This window comes from Typha latifolia, chromosome 3 (genome assembly GCF_019914945.1).
Source record: "Typha latifolia isolate L0001 chromosome 3, TyphaL0001v2, whole genome shotgun sequence".
In the NCBI taxonomy this organism is placed as follows: Eukaryota; Viridiplantae; Streptophyta; class Magnoliopsida; order Poales; family Typhaceae; genus Typha; species Typha latifolia.
Genome location: NC_133088.1, coordinates 491,688 through 506,104, shown reverse-complemented (window position 1 = coordinate 506,104; position 14,417 = coordinate 491,688). Strand labels below are relative to the sequence as shown.

At 41.5% G+C, this 14,417-nt stretch overlaps 6 protein-coding genes across 8 annotated transcripts in view; 3 read left to right on the top strand and 3 right to left on the bottom strand.

The window, feature by feature from the left end:
- The first annotated feature begins 18 nt into the window (after positions 1-18).
- On the top strand, positions 19-3,845 carry LOC140784238 (cysteine-rich receptor-like protein kinase 10). The gene is made up of 7 exons (XM_073131515.1): positions 19-1,367; positions 1,692-1,811; positions 1,899-2,029; positions 2,118-2,328; positions 2,758-2,995; positions 3,121-3,271; positions 3,375-3,845. The coding sequence occupies exons 1-7, from the start codon at positions 509-511 to the stop codon at positions 3,720-3,722; spliced, it is 2,058 nt and encodes a 685-aa protein (XP_072987616.1). The 5' UTR covers positions 19-508; the 3' UTR covers positions 3,723-3,845.
- LOC140784237 (cysteine-rich receptor-like protein kinase 15) lies at positions 3,762-8,190 on the bottom strand. Its single transcript, XM_073131514.1, has 7 exons — positions 6,735-8,190; positions 5,963-6,076; positions 5,731-5,858; positions 5,412-5,622; positions 4,849-5,086; positions 4,418-4,568; positions 3,762-4,321 (listed from the first exon to the last, which is right to left on the bottom strand). The coding sequence occupies exons 1-7, from the start codon at positions 7,597-7,599 to the stop codon at positions 3,965-3,967; spliced, it is 2,064 nt and encodes a 687-aa protein (XP_072987615.1). The 5' UTR covers positions 7,600-8,190; the 3' UTR covers positions 3,762-3,964.
- Positions 8,191-8,330: 140 nt separating this feature from the next.
- Positions 8,331-10,184, bottom strand: LOC140784241 (uncharacterized). Of its 3 annotated transcripts, XR_012108235.1 has the most exons (4): positions 9,954-10,184; positions 9,757-9,828; positions 9,512-9,670; positions 8,331-8,646 (listed from the first exon to the last, which is right to left on the bottom strand). XR_012108235.1 is itself a non-coding variant. In XM_073131518.1 (3 exons), exons 1-3 carry the CDS (start codon positions 10,095-10,097, stop codon positions 8,473-8,475), a joined length of 390 nt encoding a protein of 129 aa, XP_072987619.1. In that variant the 5' UTR covers positions 10,098-10,182; the 3' UTR covers positions 8,331-8,472. The 3 variants fall into 3 exon arrangements, 1 of the variants encoding a protein (XP_072987619.1); XM_073131518.1 differs by lacking the exon at positions 9,512-9,670 and having other exon boundaries at positions 9,954-10,182; XR_012108234.1 differs by having other exon boundaries at positions 8,506-8,646; positions 9,512-9,828; positions 9,954-10,182.
- A 500-nt stretch (positions 10,185-10,684) lies between these two features.
- Positions 10,685-12,882, top strand: LOC140784240 (cysteine-rich repeat secretory protein 38-like). The gene is made up of 2 exons (XM_073131517.1): positions 10,685-11,529; positions 12,474-12,882. The coding sequence occupies exons 1-2, from the start codon at positions 10,704-10,706 to the stop codon at positions 12,605-12,607; spliced, it is 960 nt and encodes a 319-aa protein (XP_072987618.1). The 5' UTR covers positions 10,685-10,703; the 3' UTR covers positions 12,608-12,882.
- Positions 12,883-13,319: 437 nt separating this feature from the next.
- Positions 13,320-14,234, top strand: LOC140783453 (cysteine-rich repeat secretory protein 38-like). Its single transcript, XM_073130343.1, has one exon. The coding sequence runs from the start codon at positions 13,320-13,322 to the stop codon at positions 14,232-14,234; it is 915 nt and encodes a 304-aa protein (XP_072986444.1).
- A 35-nt stretch (positions 14,235-14,269) lies between these two features.
- The window catches only part of LOC140783451 (kinesin-like protein KIN-14N), a 4,113-nt gene continuing 3,965 nt past the window's right edge, over positions 14,270-14,417 (bottom strand). Inside the window, exon 10 of the mRNA XM_073130342.1 lies at positions 14,270-14,279. Coding sequence (XP_072986443.1) covers positions 14,270-14,279 — 10 coding nt within the window. The remainder of the gene's footprint in view (positions 14,280-14,417) is intronic.

Below are 14,417 nucleotides of genomic sequence, written 5' to 3'. Positions count from 1 at the left end.
TACAGTTCAAATAAATTTAGATCTCCAAGTACAGGTAACTAACTATATGCCATATTTAATAGCCAAGTTCTAACCGCATCGCAGTGACTCAATAGATCTAGTAATTGAGAGGATCTCTAACAGTAGCATATGTAATTGAGAGGGATCCGACCCCTATCTGTATCAATAATCCTATTTAGAGGATATGTATCTGTACATTTGTATCCGATCGGTCTTCACCCCTGAAGTAGGCCACACCGTGTGGATTTGGCAAAGACGCAGACGAAGGCGATCCGGCCTTGCCGGAGTAAACTCGCAAAGAGAACAACTTCCACAAGCGGCAAGTCATTCCACAGGTGTCCCAGTCCCACTCATCAAGAGAGTAGTTAGCTGCTCCTTTATTAGTTGACGCTGGAAGTCGGTGCTACGTAGACTTGTCAAACGAAAACCAAATGGTAATGTTCGTGGAAGAGAGCTTTCAGAGTTTATCATCAAGGTTCCTCTATCCTCTTCTACCTTCACTCCAGCCATGACCTCTTCCTCCCCTGTTCTTCTCCTCCTGTACTTCGTTCATGGCTTACTCCTTCTTCTCCTTACGAGTCCCCTCAAGGCCCATTTCAAGGATCCCGGCCTCCAATACTGCGTCGGCGTACCTGAATATGTCTTACCCGACAATATGTTCGACAACCTCCTGAGCACGACCATCAACAAAGCTCTGGACACCAAGGACAAGCACCACACAGAGAACATAGGCTCGACCTTCCACGTCCTCGCACAGTGTCGCTTGGACGTCCCTCGAGACCGCTGCTCTGACTGCTTCAACTCCTCCTACGCCGCCATCGAGCGAGACTGCACGTCCGCGGCGCTGCGGTACGACGACACGTGCCTCCTCCGGTACGGGGAGCAACCTTTCTCCCTCTTTGACGAGAACGAGAATACCACTTGTGCCTTCTACTCGCGGAGGGCGGAGAATGGTGTGATATGGACGGCGCATGTAACGGCGCTAATGAACAGCATCTTGACAAGCGTTAAGGAGAAAGGTTTGGGAACGTGTGGGGGAGTGGGGAATTCCTCGGAGGGTCATATCTACGGGATGATGGATTGCATACGAGATCTATCGACCAGCGACTGTGAGAAGTGCCTCGAGGATGCGGTTCGTCAGATGTTGTCGGACAACAACGAAACTACTGGGGGACAGGCGCTGAGGTTGAGCTGTAGTATTAGATACGAGACTTATAGATTCTTCAACACGTCTCTCGTCCCCATGGCTCTGCTAAATGGCACCGACTCGAATGTTCCGGCTCCTTCTCCTATTCCTCCGTTTCCGCCGCTGTCGCCACCACCGGTGGCCTCAACCTCTGCTCACGGAATCATCCGTGCAACGAAAGGTGCGATTTTTAGTCAACAAATTGGCTTTTCTTTTCCTCTGTTTGACGAAATGCCTGTAAGGCGAGGTTAGTGGTGAAAAGAGCTGTCCGCGTCCCACTTGTCACTCTCCACCAATTACTGTGACCCAAACTTAATTTTTCCCACCCAAAGATCGACTGAAGTATGACGAAAAAGAAAAACTCTGGGATCTACTCTTGATACCCTCCTCATCATATCATCTCCCTGCATGCGGCATTACTTATGTCCATGTTCACTTATCTTCTGAATGGCAATTCGATCAAGATACTCGAAAGTATAAATGCTATCTGTTCATTATGATGTAGGTAAAGCTGATAAAAAAAGAAAAACAGTTACAATTTCTGTCCCTGTTGTTGCCACTTTGGTTCTGCTCGCTGCCACTTGTATTTGTTTGCAAAGAAGGAAAGCACTAAGAGACATGCATCGTAAGTCTCCTGCAACTAATAACTCTCAATTAGCTCGAAAAGCATAATTTTTATTTACTTTTGTTTGTCCATACGCTTAATATGAAGCAAATCCTGACGATGAGCAGATTGCAAGTATGGAGTCCCTACTCTTTAGTTTGGCAACCCTTAAGTCTGCCACAGATGACTTCTCTGATGCAAATAAGCTCGGGGAAGGTGGGTTTGGCCCGGTCTACAAGGTAATTCTTCCATTGAGGACTAAAGATTCATTCTAAAATGCAATAACATTGCTGTGGAAACTAACCAAAAGTTGAATATAAAGTACAGGGAATATTACAGAATGGCCAAGAAATTGCTGTTAAAAGGCTTTCGAGAAGGTCCAAGCAAGGTTTAGAAGAACTAAAAAATGAGGTGTTTCTGGTTGCTAAGCTTCAGAACAGAAACCTGGTAAGATTGATGGGATGTTGCTTGGAACAGCAGGAGAAACTTCTTGTCTACGAGTACGTTCCCAATAAAAGTCTTGACAAAATTTTGTTTGGTAAGTTCCATCATACGCATTCTACATTATCCTAGGCATTCCCTCACAAATTTGTAGCCAAATCGGACCATGATTATTGATTCTATTGCTGGAATCATATGGTTATAACTGATTAAACGATAAAAGCAATTCAAACTTGATTTATTAGAGGATACATTCTTAATTATCTGGAATTCAGTACTACAATTTTATAATAATTTTGATAAATTGTGTATACGTAAATGTTATCCAATTCAGTACTCCAATTTTATAATAATAAATTGCTTTCCTTCATCCAATAATCTGGAACAGTGGCAAATAAAGCTACTGCTGTTACTGAGGAATATACTGTCAATTGATCAATTCATATAGCTGATTCTTTTTTTTTTTCCATTGAGAAAATCTTATACTACCTGATGATGTGTTGTATTTATCATTTTCATGATGCAGATCCTGTCCAACAAGAACAACTAGACTGGGGAATACGATACAAGATTATCGAAAGAATTGGTCGAGCAGTTCTTTATCTTCATGAAGATTCACGACTAAGGATCATTCATCGAGATCTAAAAGCAAGCAATATCTTGCTAGATGAAAACATGAATCCTAAAGTTTCAGACTTTGGTCTTGCAAAGCTCTCTGACTTAGATAAATCCCACGGGTGCACCAATCGAATAGCTGGTACACGGTAAACGCAAGCCCAGCTGACAAACTTTGAATCTTTATATCTACTTTTCCTTTCTGTAATACTAGTCAATAGTCTGGAATCTAAAAGTAATTAATTCTCACATCTTGCCTTCTCCTTTTTGAAAGTGGATACATTGCACCAGAATATGCTCGAAGTGGCCTCTTTTCAACGAGTTCATATGTGTTTAGTTATGGTGTATTGATTTTAGAGATTGTGACTGGCAGAAGGAACAATGGTTTCCAAGAATCCGAGCTTGCAGCGGACCTTCTAAGCTATGTAAGCACTCATCCTCCATTATAGGTTGATCATTTATGATCCACTACAGTTCAATGATGCAATCCCTTAAATGAGAGCTTTCATTTTTCATTTTCTTAAAAAGGTATGGCATCATTGGAATGAAGGAACGCCACTATTGGTTGTGGATCAAAGTCTAGGTGGTCGGTATCAAGAACAAGAAGCGTTGAGCTGCATTCAAGTTGGGCTGCTATGTGTTCAGGAGGACCCAGCAAAGAGACCTACTATGGCAGCACTCATTCTCTTGCTCAGTAGTAGCGAAGCCATTCGTTTGAAGCCATCAGTGCCTGGTTACTTGAAGTGGACATACAAAAATGGCGAGTTCAATGTGACCGAGGGGGAAGAACTGCGAGAGCAGTCTAATAAGAGCAGATTAATCATCAGACCATTCTCTGCAAATAATGTCTCAATCACTGAAATGGAACCACGATAATTTTGGCTCATCAAAGTTTGGTTGATGTGTTAACAATCATAACATAAAGGACTTGATTATCTCAAGTAAAAGGAAGGACACAAGTAAAATCTTGTCTGTCAAATAATACATACTTTTTTCTCTCCTTTCCTTAGTCAATATGTGTGTATATATCTTCATCCCCAAGGACAAAGATTATGTGTTTCTGTTTATTGACGCAAGTGATTACATGGATACAAACTATCAGCAACTAAAAATATCATCTATCTAGGTTCCATATCAGTAATGGTAACATTATTTGCAGATACTAATCTAGACTTTCTCTTTTCCCTGGAGGACTGCTTTGTTTTACTGCAGTTACCAGCTTCATTTGCTGTACTATTCTCAGTGGTAGTGCTGCCTTGAACCAGAAATGCAGGAGAGGAAGGTATAGGCAGGTTCATTGAGTAACTGCTGAGCATGAGAACCACTGTTGACATCGTAGGTCTCTTTTTTGGGTCGTCCTGGACACAAAGTAACCCTATGTGGATGCATCTCATGGCTTCATTTTTGTGGTATCTCCCACCTAGACGTTGATCCATTGTTTGTAATGGCCTTCCTTTGATCCAATTCTTCCATATCTATTTTAAGAAAGCGAGAAATATGCTCATAAATATCAACTATTGGAATTGGACACCAACTCAATATTAATGGTGTTAGAGATTGCAAGTGCTTACATAGCTCAAGATGTTTGCGGCATGGCCTGATCCATGAAACTCTGTAACTCGTCGACCAGTTATAATTTCTAGAACCAAAACTCCAAAGCTAAATACATCTGATTTAGTTGACATATGTCCATACATAACATACTCCGGCGCCATGTATCCACTGCGCAACATCATGTAAGAGTCAAATCTTTGAAGAAAAGAAACCAAAATATCAGTACTAAAATTGTACAAAAGTTTTCACAAATTAATTGCAAAGTGAGTTTATTGAGCAAAATTTTCTTGAAAAGCTTTCTTTCACCCTACCAATGTTCTAATGAAAAAAAATGCTATAATCAGTGGTAGAGACTCAGAAAGAGTTGATAATTTTTACTAGTTATTAGGATACAGTGAGCATTTTTATCTAGGTAAGGATACAAAAAGAAAGGTACATTTCACATTACTTTGTCCCAGCAATTCGACTAGCAACTCCTCTTGTTTTCTCCATGTCAATGAGCTTTGCAAGACCAAAATCTGAGATTTTAGGATTCATGAATTGATCTAACAAAATGTTGCCTGTTTTAAGATCCCGATGAATAATCTTGAGCCGAGACTCTTCATGAAGGTAGAGAAGCCCTCTAGCAATTCCTTCAATAATCTTGTAGCGCCTTCGCCAGTCTAATTGTCCACATTTGTTGGGATCTATTTGATCAGAAATTCAAACTCAAGCCACTGAATCCAACATAATGATCAATAAAGAAGAACTACTTTTCTTCATCTAAGAAGAAAAGTAGGAAACCGTGACCTACTTGTAAATAAAACAAGTTCTACAGAAAAAAAAAAAAATTCCAGAAGAAAGAATATAAAATAAGAAAGAAAATTTTAAGTTGTCATTAAAGTAAATGTGTAGATGAAAGATAAATCATAGTGCAGGAAAGTTCAATGTGTAGAATATAAAGAGTTTTTTTAATAAAAAAAAATCTTCTCATTCTATTTGATTTTAGGCGAAGAAGCATTCAGGACATACTGAATAAAAATTTGTCGAGGCTTTGATGTGGAAGAAACTCATAGATTAGCATCTTCTCATTCTCCTCCAAGCAGAAACCCAAAAGCCTTACGAGATTTTTATGTTGAATTCTAGTAACAGTGACAACCTCATTTCTCAGTTCTATTAATCCTTGCCTTGAATTAATTGAAAGCCGCTTAACAGCTATTTCTTGTCCACCAGGAAGTATTCCCTATGGCAAATTTAGGATAGTATTAGAAGAATAGCTTGTTCAAGTGAATACTTACTACTACAACATACATTAGAAGTCAGAGTCTACAGACTCTACACTAATTATTACCTTATAAACCCATCCAAATCCACCTTCTCCAAGCTTATTTCTGTTCGCAAAGTTGTCAGTAGCGACTTTGATTGTATCCAAATTAAATAGCAGAGATTCTTCATTTCTTTTCTCCACATCTGCAGCATCTGCAGCACAACAAAAACATCTTAGAATCAAGACAATATTTGTATTTAATGTATTAATTCTGCATGCTCATAACTGATGCACATTTTACATTCTAACTACTCACCAGGAGCAGGAACTCTCCTCCTCCTCATATAAAGAAAGCACGCTGAGAGAAGCATCAGAGCACCGACTGGAACTATGACAACAAGAGCAAGTATCTTCCTTTTGTCCCTGCTTCCTGAACCCCAGAAGAGAATTAAAGCATTTGAGTGAGACTTGCCATTTGATGAAGATTTGAATTGTGAAAGGAATATTCATAGATTCTCATGCAAGCACTTCTGCAGACACAGAATCATAATATATGTTTTCAGAGTATACGCAGAAATGAGAGATAACTAGAGGAATTGAAGAGAAACAAAGCGTGAAGTCACGGCTGTAGACAAAGAAGATGATTTAAGTAATCCATAATAGCTGTGAACTACAAATTCAGGAAACCATCAGAGATATGGATATCTTCTTATTGATGGTATCTTTTTCTAAATTTTTAATCAAGGCGACCTCTGAAAAGTTCTCTTGAGGACAAGAAACATGTACTGAGTGTGCATCAAAAGTTAAAACAAGATAATAACTTATAGATTCGTTCTGTGTTATTTAGAAGATGATCAATAAAGTGATCTATTGTTCTACCTGTCTTATCACATGTTCCAACATTCTAGCCATACTTTTTGTATGCCCAGTTTCTCATGATTTAGAATTGAGAATTCCAGATAATAAGGTACCTGTATCAGCCTTCTTCTGATACATTGATTGACAAATTGACAACTTTTCGTCAATGATTCTAAATTTTCAGTCCACTTCAAGATTAAGATATAAAAGGAGAGTACTCTGAGACTCACTTCCATCCTTTCTCCTTGCAGGTGTGGTGCCGGAATCGCCCACTGGCTCTGATTTTGGTGAGAGTGTAGATGTTGATGGTGGTGGCGACAACAGCAGCGGCTCCGCCAAGGACTCATCATAGTAAGTATAGATCTCAAACCGAAGATAGCAACTGTAAGCTAACACCACGCCTCCTTGCTTTCCCCAACAGCACTGTAACATTTGTGTCTGAGATAAATGCAAACATTGGTAGCATTCCTCCCTTGTGAGGTCCCTTGTGCACTGCACCAACCCATACAACTTTACAGAGCTCGTGTAATTTGCCTTTTCGACTGCAAACATCCGATCGGAGTTATACGCAGCCTTCTGCGTGAGATCACCCATTAACACCATGTACAATTCTTCAAAACTCTCCGGGTTTGAGATATCTCCGACGTTGTAGAGTATCTGTCTAAATGCAGTGTCGTCGACGGAGGAGAAGTTGACGGAAGAGTAACGTACAAGGCATTTATCGTACCATATCGCGGCAGTTTTTCCAACTGGGCAGCGGCTGATAATGCCGTCGACGGCGGTGGACAGGTAAGATTTGCACTGGGAGGGGAAGACATCGCCGCGGCAGAGGGCGAGGCCAAAGACTTGGTCAGGTGGTTGGCCTTCGGGTATGATGGAGAAGCCGGAGGGGGAGGCGACGGAAGGGAGCTTAGTGAGCAGGCGGTGGAGGTTGGATTGGTATGTGCTGTTGGTGGAGAAGTTGGAGTCCTTTGAGGAGCAAACAAGCCATACAAAGGAGTCGTCTGCGATGACAGTGTGGAAAGTGATGAGAATAAGGGAGAGGAAGAGAAGCAACTGGATGTTGGGGAGGACAAGGAAGGGATTAGAGATCATAATGGAAGATGTTTGGAGTTAATGGAGAAGGGGTGTAGTAGGAGGAGGAGGAGGAGGGAACATAGACTATGAGAAGTCTTCCGGATTGGAAATGGGAGTTAGTTCCAATTTTCTCTTTTGAAAGCTACGGTCTACGAAGGTCGAGAACAAGGAGTTAAACTTGACGGAGAAGTTAAGCTGGGAAACTAGAAGAAAAACTAGATCACAGATCAACTACCAATCCTCTACATAATGTAAATATTTGCATCTCTCGCAATTTCCTTCGCTAACCAATCAAAAACTTGTACCCATCTTCCATTCAAAATATCCACTGCATTGGACTTGCATGAATTTGACCGCGACTGCAACTTATTCCTGCTTTCGTGGAGGCTTCTAAATCGAGTAAAATCTCCACGAAGTTAATGCGAAAAAGATCAACATTAATGTTGGCCATAGACAGACAGCAATTCCAGGTAATTACCAAATTGAAACCAGCTTCAAGATCTTAACGCTTAAACTAAGATTGAGAAAATTAGCAATTCTAATGACCAAAGAGAAAAGCAGTACATAAGATGATAAATGAACCTCTTCAGCTGATATTTTCAGCTATACACAAAATTCACTAGGTTGAAATTTAATTTACAAGCTCCAGCACAAAAGATAAGCACATTGATCTTCTTGAGGACATCACAAGGATTGAGCATGGATCAGATAATGTATTAGACAAAGATAATTCATGAGTACAAATATCATATTGATAATATTTTAACATTTTCATTCACACAAATCAAGTTTACAGTGCAAACAATGAAAGATTTTAGCAGCAGAAATGAACTACATATATACAAGGTATGAGAGGTACTAACGAAAGCGGACATTGCAATTACTGTGGATTCAGCTTCCAAGTTGATCAAGTAGACCACAATTGAACTCGTTGTTCGTTACTTCCAGTTTCTCAACCTTTGCAACAAAATCAAGTAGAAGAGGGCTGAAGCTCCTGGCGGGGCCGTAGAAATGTGGGAAATAGTTGGAACCATCAACTGTTTCATAAACTAATCCCTCCCCAAGCTGTAAAGATTGTGACAGGAAATACAAACTCTCAAAATTTAGTGTATATAGTGAATATTACACTGATACAGGAAGAAAATAAGTGACTAGATGCTGCATGAATCATTTTTTTGCTTCCCAAGCAGATGAGACAGATAGAATTCATAATTTCCTTTTCCAATGAAAAGATAGTGAAAAATGAGAAGCAACTCTACAGATGAACAGAAAGTTTTAAAAAAAATCTAGTAACAATAGTCTGACAAAAATGAATAGGAGAATACTGCTCCTTAAATTTATCCTCAGAAATCTAATTTGATTTAATCTGATGGGACCATAATAAAAATTTGGGTGGGGAGGCAGTTATCTTAGGAGATATATTTATAATCAATTGCTAGTCTCCAATTCCTCTTCGTGGCAAGAACTCTGGATGTATTCAATTTTCGAGCAATAAAAACATACGATCTACATGAAAAAAAAAATTATATCAAGAAAGAGAAATTTTGAAGCCTAATATAATGATTGTCCTACATGATGACAACAACATGCTCTCTTAATGGTCTCGAAAAATAGAATACAGTAGATGTGAATGGAGAATATTGCATGATTAATGGACATCTGAAGAATATCCAGATCCGCAGAATATCCCATCAAAGAACTTTATAAATGTAGTGAGTCTTAAAACATGCAAGTCCATAACTATTGCCACACTGAAGCATTGATCTGTGGACAAGAAAAATCTAGACCTATAAGCTCATTTGGTAGTGAAATGACCCACAGATTACTGGAGCAAATATCCATCAAGTGTCTAGATGTATATAGTGAAACGTGGGCAGTCAGATTATAGACATATAACAACGGTTGCAGAATCTGCCTCATCAGTTTTCACCTTTCCATAGAGAGATCAACTTCAGTTTCAAAGAGCCCAAATCAATGACAACTCAAAAGATGAGAGTTTTGATTAATGGCAATTCACAGTTATCACTACACCGCGTCCCTCCCTACCCCCACCCTCATCTCCCAGTTTTACAGCTTGTCGCAACCCCATCTGAGGATCAAGAGAAATCCAAGAGCACAAAGACGCAATTCACAAAATAAATCGAAAGCGAGAGGATCAGGAAAGAAAATCCATACCTTACCAGTGTCGATCTGGAGCAAGTAAAGGTCCTCCCTTCCCTTAAAGTAGTTCGTCAGAACCATCTTCACCTGCATCAAATTCCCATCTTTGCATCACACCAATGCATAAAGTGGACCAAAACGCCAACCCAATTGAGAAATCCTAGTTATTGCAACTTTGTGACAACCATCCGGCTTCTTCTTTACTACCGTACCTGGCAAAGGTCGCTGAGGTGAATACATCCAGTTCTGCGGTCCAGATCCCCACCAAGAACAGCGCCAGACCTCTGCAGCTCTTCCCATTCCGCGGCGGTGCTCACTCTGTACACGAATTCTTGCTTTGCTCTTATCTCCTCCATCCCCGTTTCGGTACTATCGGAACGAGGAGACGTTTCCCGATGCCTAGAAGTTGCTAACTACAATGCCGCAGTGCGGCTTTGGGCTTTGGGCAATGGCAACGTTGAAGTAGCACGCAGGCCTAGGCCCCACCCAATCTGAAACCCGCTTACTCCATGGACAATGTCCCGAATCTGAGAAAGCAAGGCCGTATCGGATGGTGGCCCGACTTTTTGGGCCCGAATCCAACCCAGAACGGCCTATGAGCACATCTTGGAGATTTGTTCTGGATAATGGATTGAACTTGATTATGTCGTGGAAATTTGTTAATTGAATATTTATACTAAATGCCTTCATTGGTAGATGATTTGAGCTTAAAATGTCCAAGAAACAAAACCCCTGCATCAATTATTCCATCTGTGACTAACGGGACAAGGGCCGCGACTTGTCCTTTTCTCAATAGCGAAATCTGACGCTTCTATTGACTATTTGTTGATCCGTTGCATTTGCCAAGTACTCGCGGCCATGCATCGGTCCTTGCCTGCATGGAGCTATATCACCATTCACCACTTATCTCTTTCTAACATTTCCTCCCTCCCATAGGCATGCATAAACACGTAACAAGAACTATGTCTCTCCTCCTATCCCTTCTCATCATTCTCCAAATTCCCGCGACTAAATCGGATTTCATACAAAACGAATGCTCAAACGATAGGTACAAAGCCAACAGCGCCTTCCAAGCCAACCTCAACACCCTCTTCTCCTCCCTCAACTCCGCCGCCACCTCCTCCGGCTTCGCCACCGGGACCGTAGGCCGAGACCCGGACAAAGTGTACGGCCTCGCGTTATGCCACGGCGACTTATCCCCTTCTGACTGCAAAAGTTGCATTTACAACTCGATCCAAGATATAGAGTTTCGATGTCCGTTTGACATGTCGGCGATGGTATGGTATGACGATTGCTCGCTCCGCTACTCCAATACAAGCTTCTTCTCCATCCTGGAGTACTCATCTAAGTACTGCACGAGCAACTCGGCCAACGCTGAGAAACCGCAACTGTTTAAGAAGATTCTAGGCCTTCTCATGGACAATCTCACTGCGGAGGCTGTGTACGGATCCGCACAGATGTTCGCAACCGAAGTGGTGAACGTTACAGGCGTTACGAAGATTTACGGGTTGGCCCAGTGCACCAGAGACCTGTCGGAGCAGCAGTGCACCAATTGCCTCGTAAATTTCGTGGATAAAATTAGATCATGCTGCACAGGGAGTACGGGATGTAGGGTTTTTGGGCACAGTTGTTATATTCGATATGAGGTGTATCCTTTCTTTAACCTTTTGGTTCGCAAGAATGAGACTGCGCCACATGCATCGCCATCGTTAGGGCCGGTGAGGGCTGCATCTCCTCCTCCCACTTCTCCTCATTTTAGCAGTGCACCACCAGGAGGCTCAAGGGGAGGTAACAATCGAATATATCTAACTTTATGTGTTAGTAATTACATATGTTTAATTAATTACTTAATTTTAGTAACAAATATGTCTTATTGGTAAATCTGCACCACCATTTCTCTCAAAAACGCGTATTATCTTTCAAGTATCACTTCTTAAAATTAGCTTCAAATACCAAATATGCACCACAGGCTCAAGCAAGCCCTAGGCCATGATTTGGCTGATCACTCAAATAAGCATATTTTCCTAAAAATTTGGGGGCCCCTAGTTCCAAGGTCTTGAGCTATTCTGAGCCCAAGCCCCTAACTGGAGGTTATAAATCATTTTCTTATGAAGGCCCCATTCATTTTTGTCTTCTAGACTTCTACCATTCTATCACGTTTAGGACTAGATTTCTCTTGAGATGACCCTGCTAATAGCTTATGTTTGGGAGGCTTAGAAGTTCTCTAGTCCAAATGCAGGAATGTTTGATGTAAATCTTAGAAAAATGAGAAATATCTCCGTCATGCATGTTTTGTGAAAATCCATTCAATAAACCTTATAATTATCACACTGGAAGGAAGGTAAAGAAAATAATAATAAAAAAAAAAGAGTCAAGGTTGTCGGAACATAACTCTAGTCAACGTCAACGATGGAATATGGAAACTGTTATCTTCGTGCTTGTCACGTCTCTCCAATTAAAAGTCTTAACAATGTCTGAGCAGATTAAGAGCATGGCGTGGATTGCTAAAATTTTCTTAATATTAAGGGTTAAACGGTAAATACAAACAGCCCGACTTATCCACTTATCCTCCGACCATGCATGTCCACGTTCACTATATAGACAGAAAATCAGTCATTAGGCATAATTGGGGATAAGAGACACCAATCCAGGTGCTCGACAGAAGCCTCACCAATCGGTGCCGGCCGCAAGATGTAATAAGATGCATTCACATCGCACTACTATGTGTTCAGGAGGATCCCTTGGTGAGACCAAGCATGGCATCTGTAATTCTGATGCTCAGCAGTCCATCTTTCACTCTTCCAGCTCCTTCGACACCTGCTTTTGTTATTTCGAGAAACATTACCAACAGTCCGGATGTGCTTGAGACATGCAAATGCTGAATTGCGTTGGAGCACGCCGGAAGTAGTCTCAGGAAATAATGGCTCAGTCTCTGAGTTGGAACCACGGTGAGGGTCAGAAGAGGATCAGTAGTACGAGTGAAACTGTTCTGATGGATGTATCAGCTTGCTTATCATATCGTATCTTAGACTGCTATGGTAGCCCATTTTATAAGGGTTTGTTCTCTATAAAGTAAGTTGAACGAGTTTCTACAAGCTTCGTATGTGGATGTAACCCTGTTTGCTTTCTTGTACTCTGTTCGGAACCAAATCTAGATCGAATTCAATTGATTTCAGCTTATAAAGAAATCAATTTGATTCATTTGAGAAAAAAACATCAGACTGAAATGAATCCCATATTGTGTTTTCTCATTGAACTTCATTGGATTTATATGCAAGATCACTATTTGGGGCCATTAGTGGATGTCAAGAGGAAATTAGTTTTGAAACAGTCAACAGTCAAAAGTCAATAATAAAAAAGAACTTTCTCATTTATTAATTCCACACGCATTAGATTGCTCATAAATCGACCGCACATCCTATTATTCGACTCTAGATAGACGTCGTATTCCACTGATTTGACTTACAACATAAGATAAATAGTTCGCCAGCGGTTCCCATATATCCATATCCATGCCTCCATAAAATGATACCTCTTATAGTCTTTCTTTCTTATTCCGCTCTATCTCCTCTACAGAGATGCAAGAACACATCTCAGAAACAATGCAGTTTCCTATCCTCCTCAACTCCCTACAACTCCTCCTCCTATCCCTTCTCATCTTAACTCATATTCCCATAGCCATCTCAGAAGGCATCTTATGGACTACCTGCCCAACCGACGCAAACTATACAACCAAGAGTACCTTCCAATCCAACCTCAACCTCCTCCTCTCCTCCCTCTCCTCCGCCGCCGTCCCATCCGGCTTCGCCAACGACACAGTCGGCCGGTACCCTAATCAAGTTTATGGCCTCGCCTTATGCCGTGGCGATCTCTTCCCCGCCGATTGCCGCAGCTGCCTCAACACCTCAATCCACGGCATCGTCGAGCAGTGCCCGCATGGCATGTCGTCGACGATATGGTACGAGGATTGCCTTCTCCGCTACTCGAACACAAGTTTCTTCTCCATGGTGGAGCCAGTGACGTTCTACATGTGGAATGCAAATAACGTTACGCAACCGAAACTGTTTAATACCTTGCTAGGCCAGCTCATGTACACACTCGCTCAGAAGGCAGCGTACGGATCGCCGCGGATGTTTGCGACTGGCGCGGCGAATTTTACGAGCTTTCAGAAGATTTACGGGTTAGTGCAGTGCACGAGGGACTTGTCGGACGGCGGGTGCTATGAGTGCCTGACGGATGCCATCTCAAAAATTCCGGCGTGCTGCAACGGGAAGCAGGGAGGAAGAGTTAAAGGGGAGACTTGCTATATTCGATACGAAGTAGCTCCTTTCTATAACCTTTTGGCTGAGGATGATGCGGCGGCGCCTACACCTTCGCCTTCTAAGGGAAGGGATTCCGGCAACGCTACAAGTCCACTACCAGAAGATGGAAATGCAACAGGTAAAGGTAAGTCAAGCCTTCCCCTAATCCAACGTACTCCAAATTTAGTTTGACCATTAAACGCGTCTGCTAATCAACTGATTCAAAGTCATGCTTTCCTGCGTGGAGAAATTAAATTGTTTGAATTAAACAAAAAAATTCTAGAGTATTTTGTGAGTCTACGTCGTCCATAATCACAATGAACTAAAGCAGAGTCACCGTCGGCTCACTTAATGCTAGTCAACGTCAACTCCACG

Excerpts from the sequence above, each read along its gene's own strand:
- LOC140783453 (XM_073130343.1), top strand. The coding sequence starts at position 13,320 with ATGCAAGAACACATCTCAGAAACAATGCAGTTTCCTATCCTCCTCAAC.
- LOC140784240 (XM_073131517.1), top strand. The coding sequence starts at position 10,704 with ATGTCTCTCCTCCTATCCCTTCTCATCATTCTCCAAATTCCCGCGACT. Across the intron at positions 11,530-12,473 it reads ACCAGGAGGCTCAAGGGGAG|GAGGATCCCTTGGTGAGACC; the intron begins GTAACAATCGAA and ends CTATGTGTTCAG.
- LOC140784238 (XM_073131515.1), top strand. The coding sequence starts at position 509 with ATGACCTCTTCCTCCCCTGTTCTTCTCCTCCTGTACTTCGTTCATGGC. Across the intron at positions 1,368-1,691 it reads AATCATCCGTGCAACGAAAG|GTAAAGCTGATAAAAAAAGA; the intron begins GTGCGATTTTTA and ends ATTATGATGTAG. Across the intron at positions 2,329-2,757 it reads TCTTGACAAAATTTTGTTTG|ATCCTGTCCAACAAGAACAA; the intron begins GTAAGTTCCATC and ends TTCATGATGCAG.
- LOC140784237 (XM_073131514.1), bottom strand. The coding sequence starts at position 7,599 with ATGATCTCTAATCCCTTCCTTGTCCTCCCCAACATCCAGTTGCTTCTC. Across the intron at positions 5,859-5,962 it reads GAGGAGAGTTCCTGCTCCTG|ATGCTGCAGATGTGGAGAAA; the intron begins GTGAGTAGTTAG and ends GTTGTGCTGCAG. Across the intron at positions 4,322-4,417 it reads CCGCAAACATCTTGAGCTAT|ATATGGAAGAATTGGATCAA; the intron begins GTAAGCACTTGC and ends TTCTTAAAATAG.
- LOC140784241 (XM_073131518.1), bottom strand. The coding sequence starts at position 10,097 with ATGGAGGAGATAAGAGCAAAGCAAGAATTCGTGTACAGAGTGAGCACC. Across the intron at positions 9,829-9,953 it reads ACCTCAGCGACCTTTGCCAG|GTGAAGATGGTTCTGACGAA; the intron begins GTACGGTAGTAA and ends AATTTGATGCAG. Across the intron at positions 8,647-9,756 it reads TCCAGATCGACACTGGTAAG|CTTGGGGAGGGATTAGTTTA; the intron begins GTATGGATTTTC and ends CAATCTTTACAG.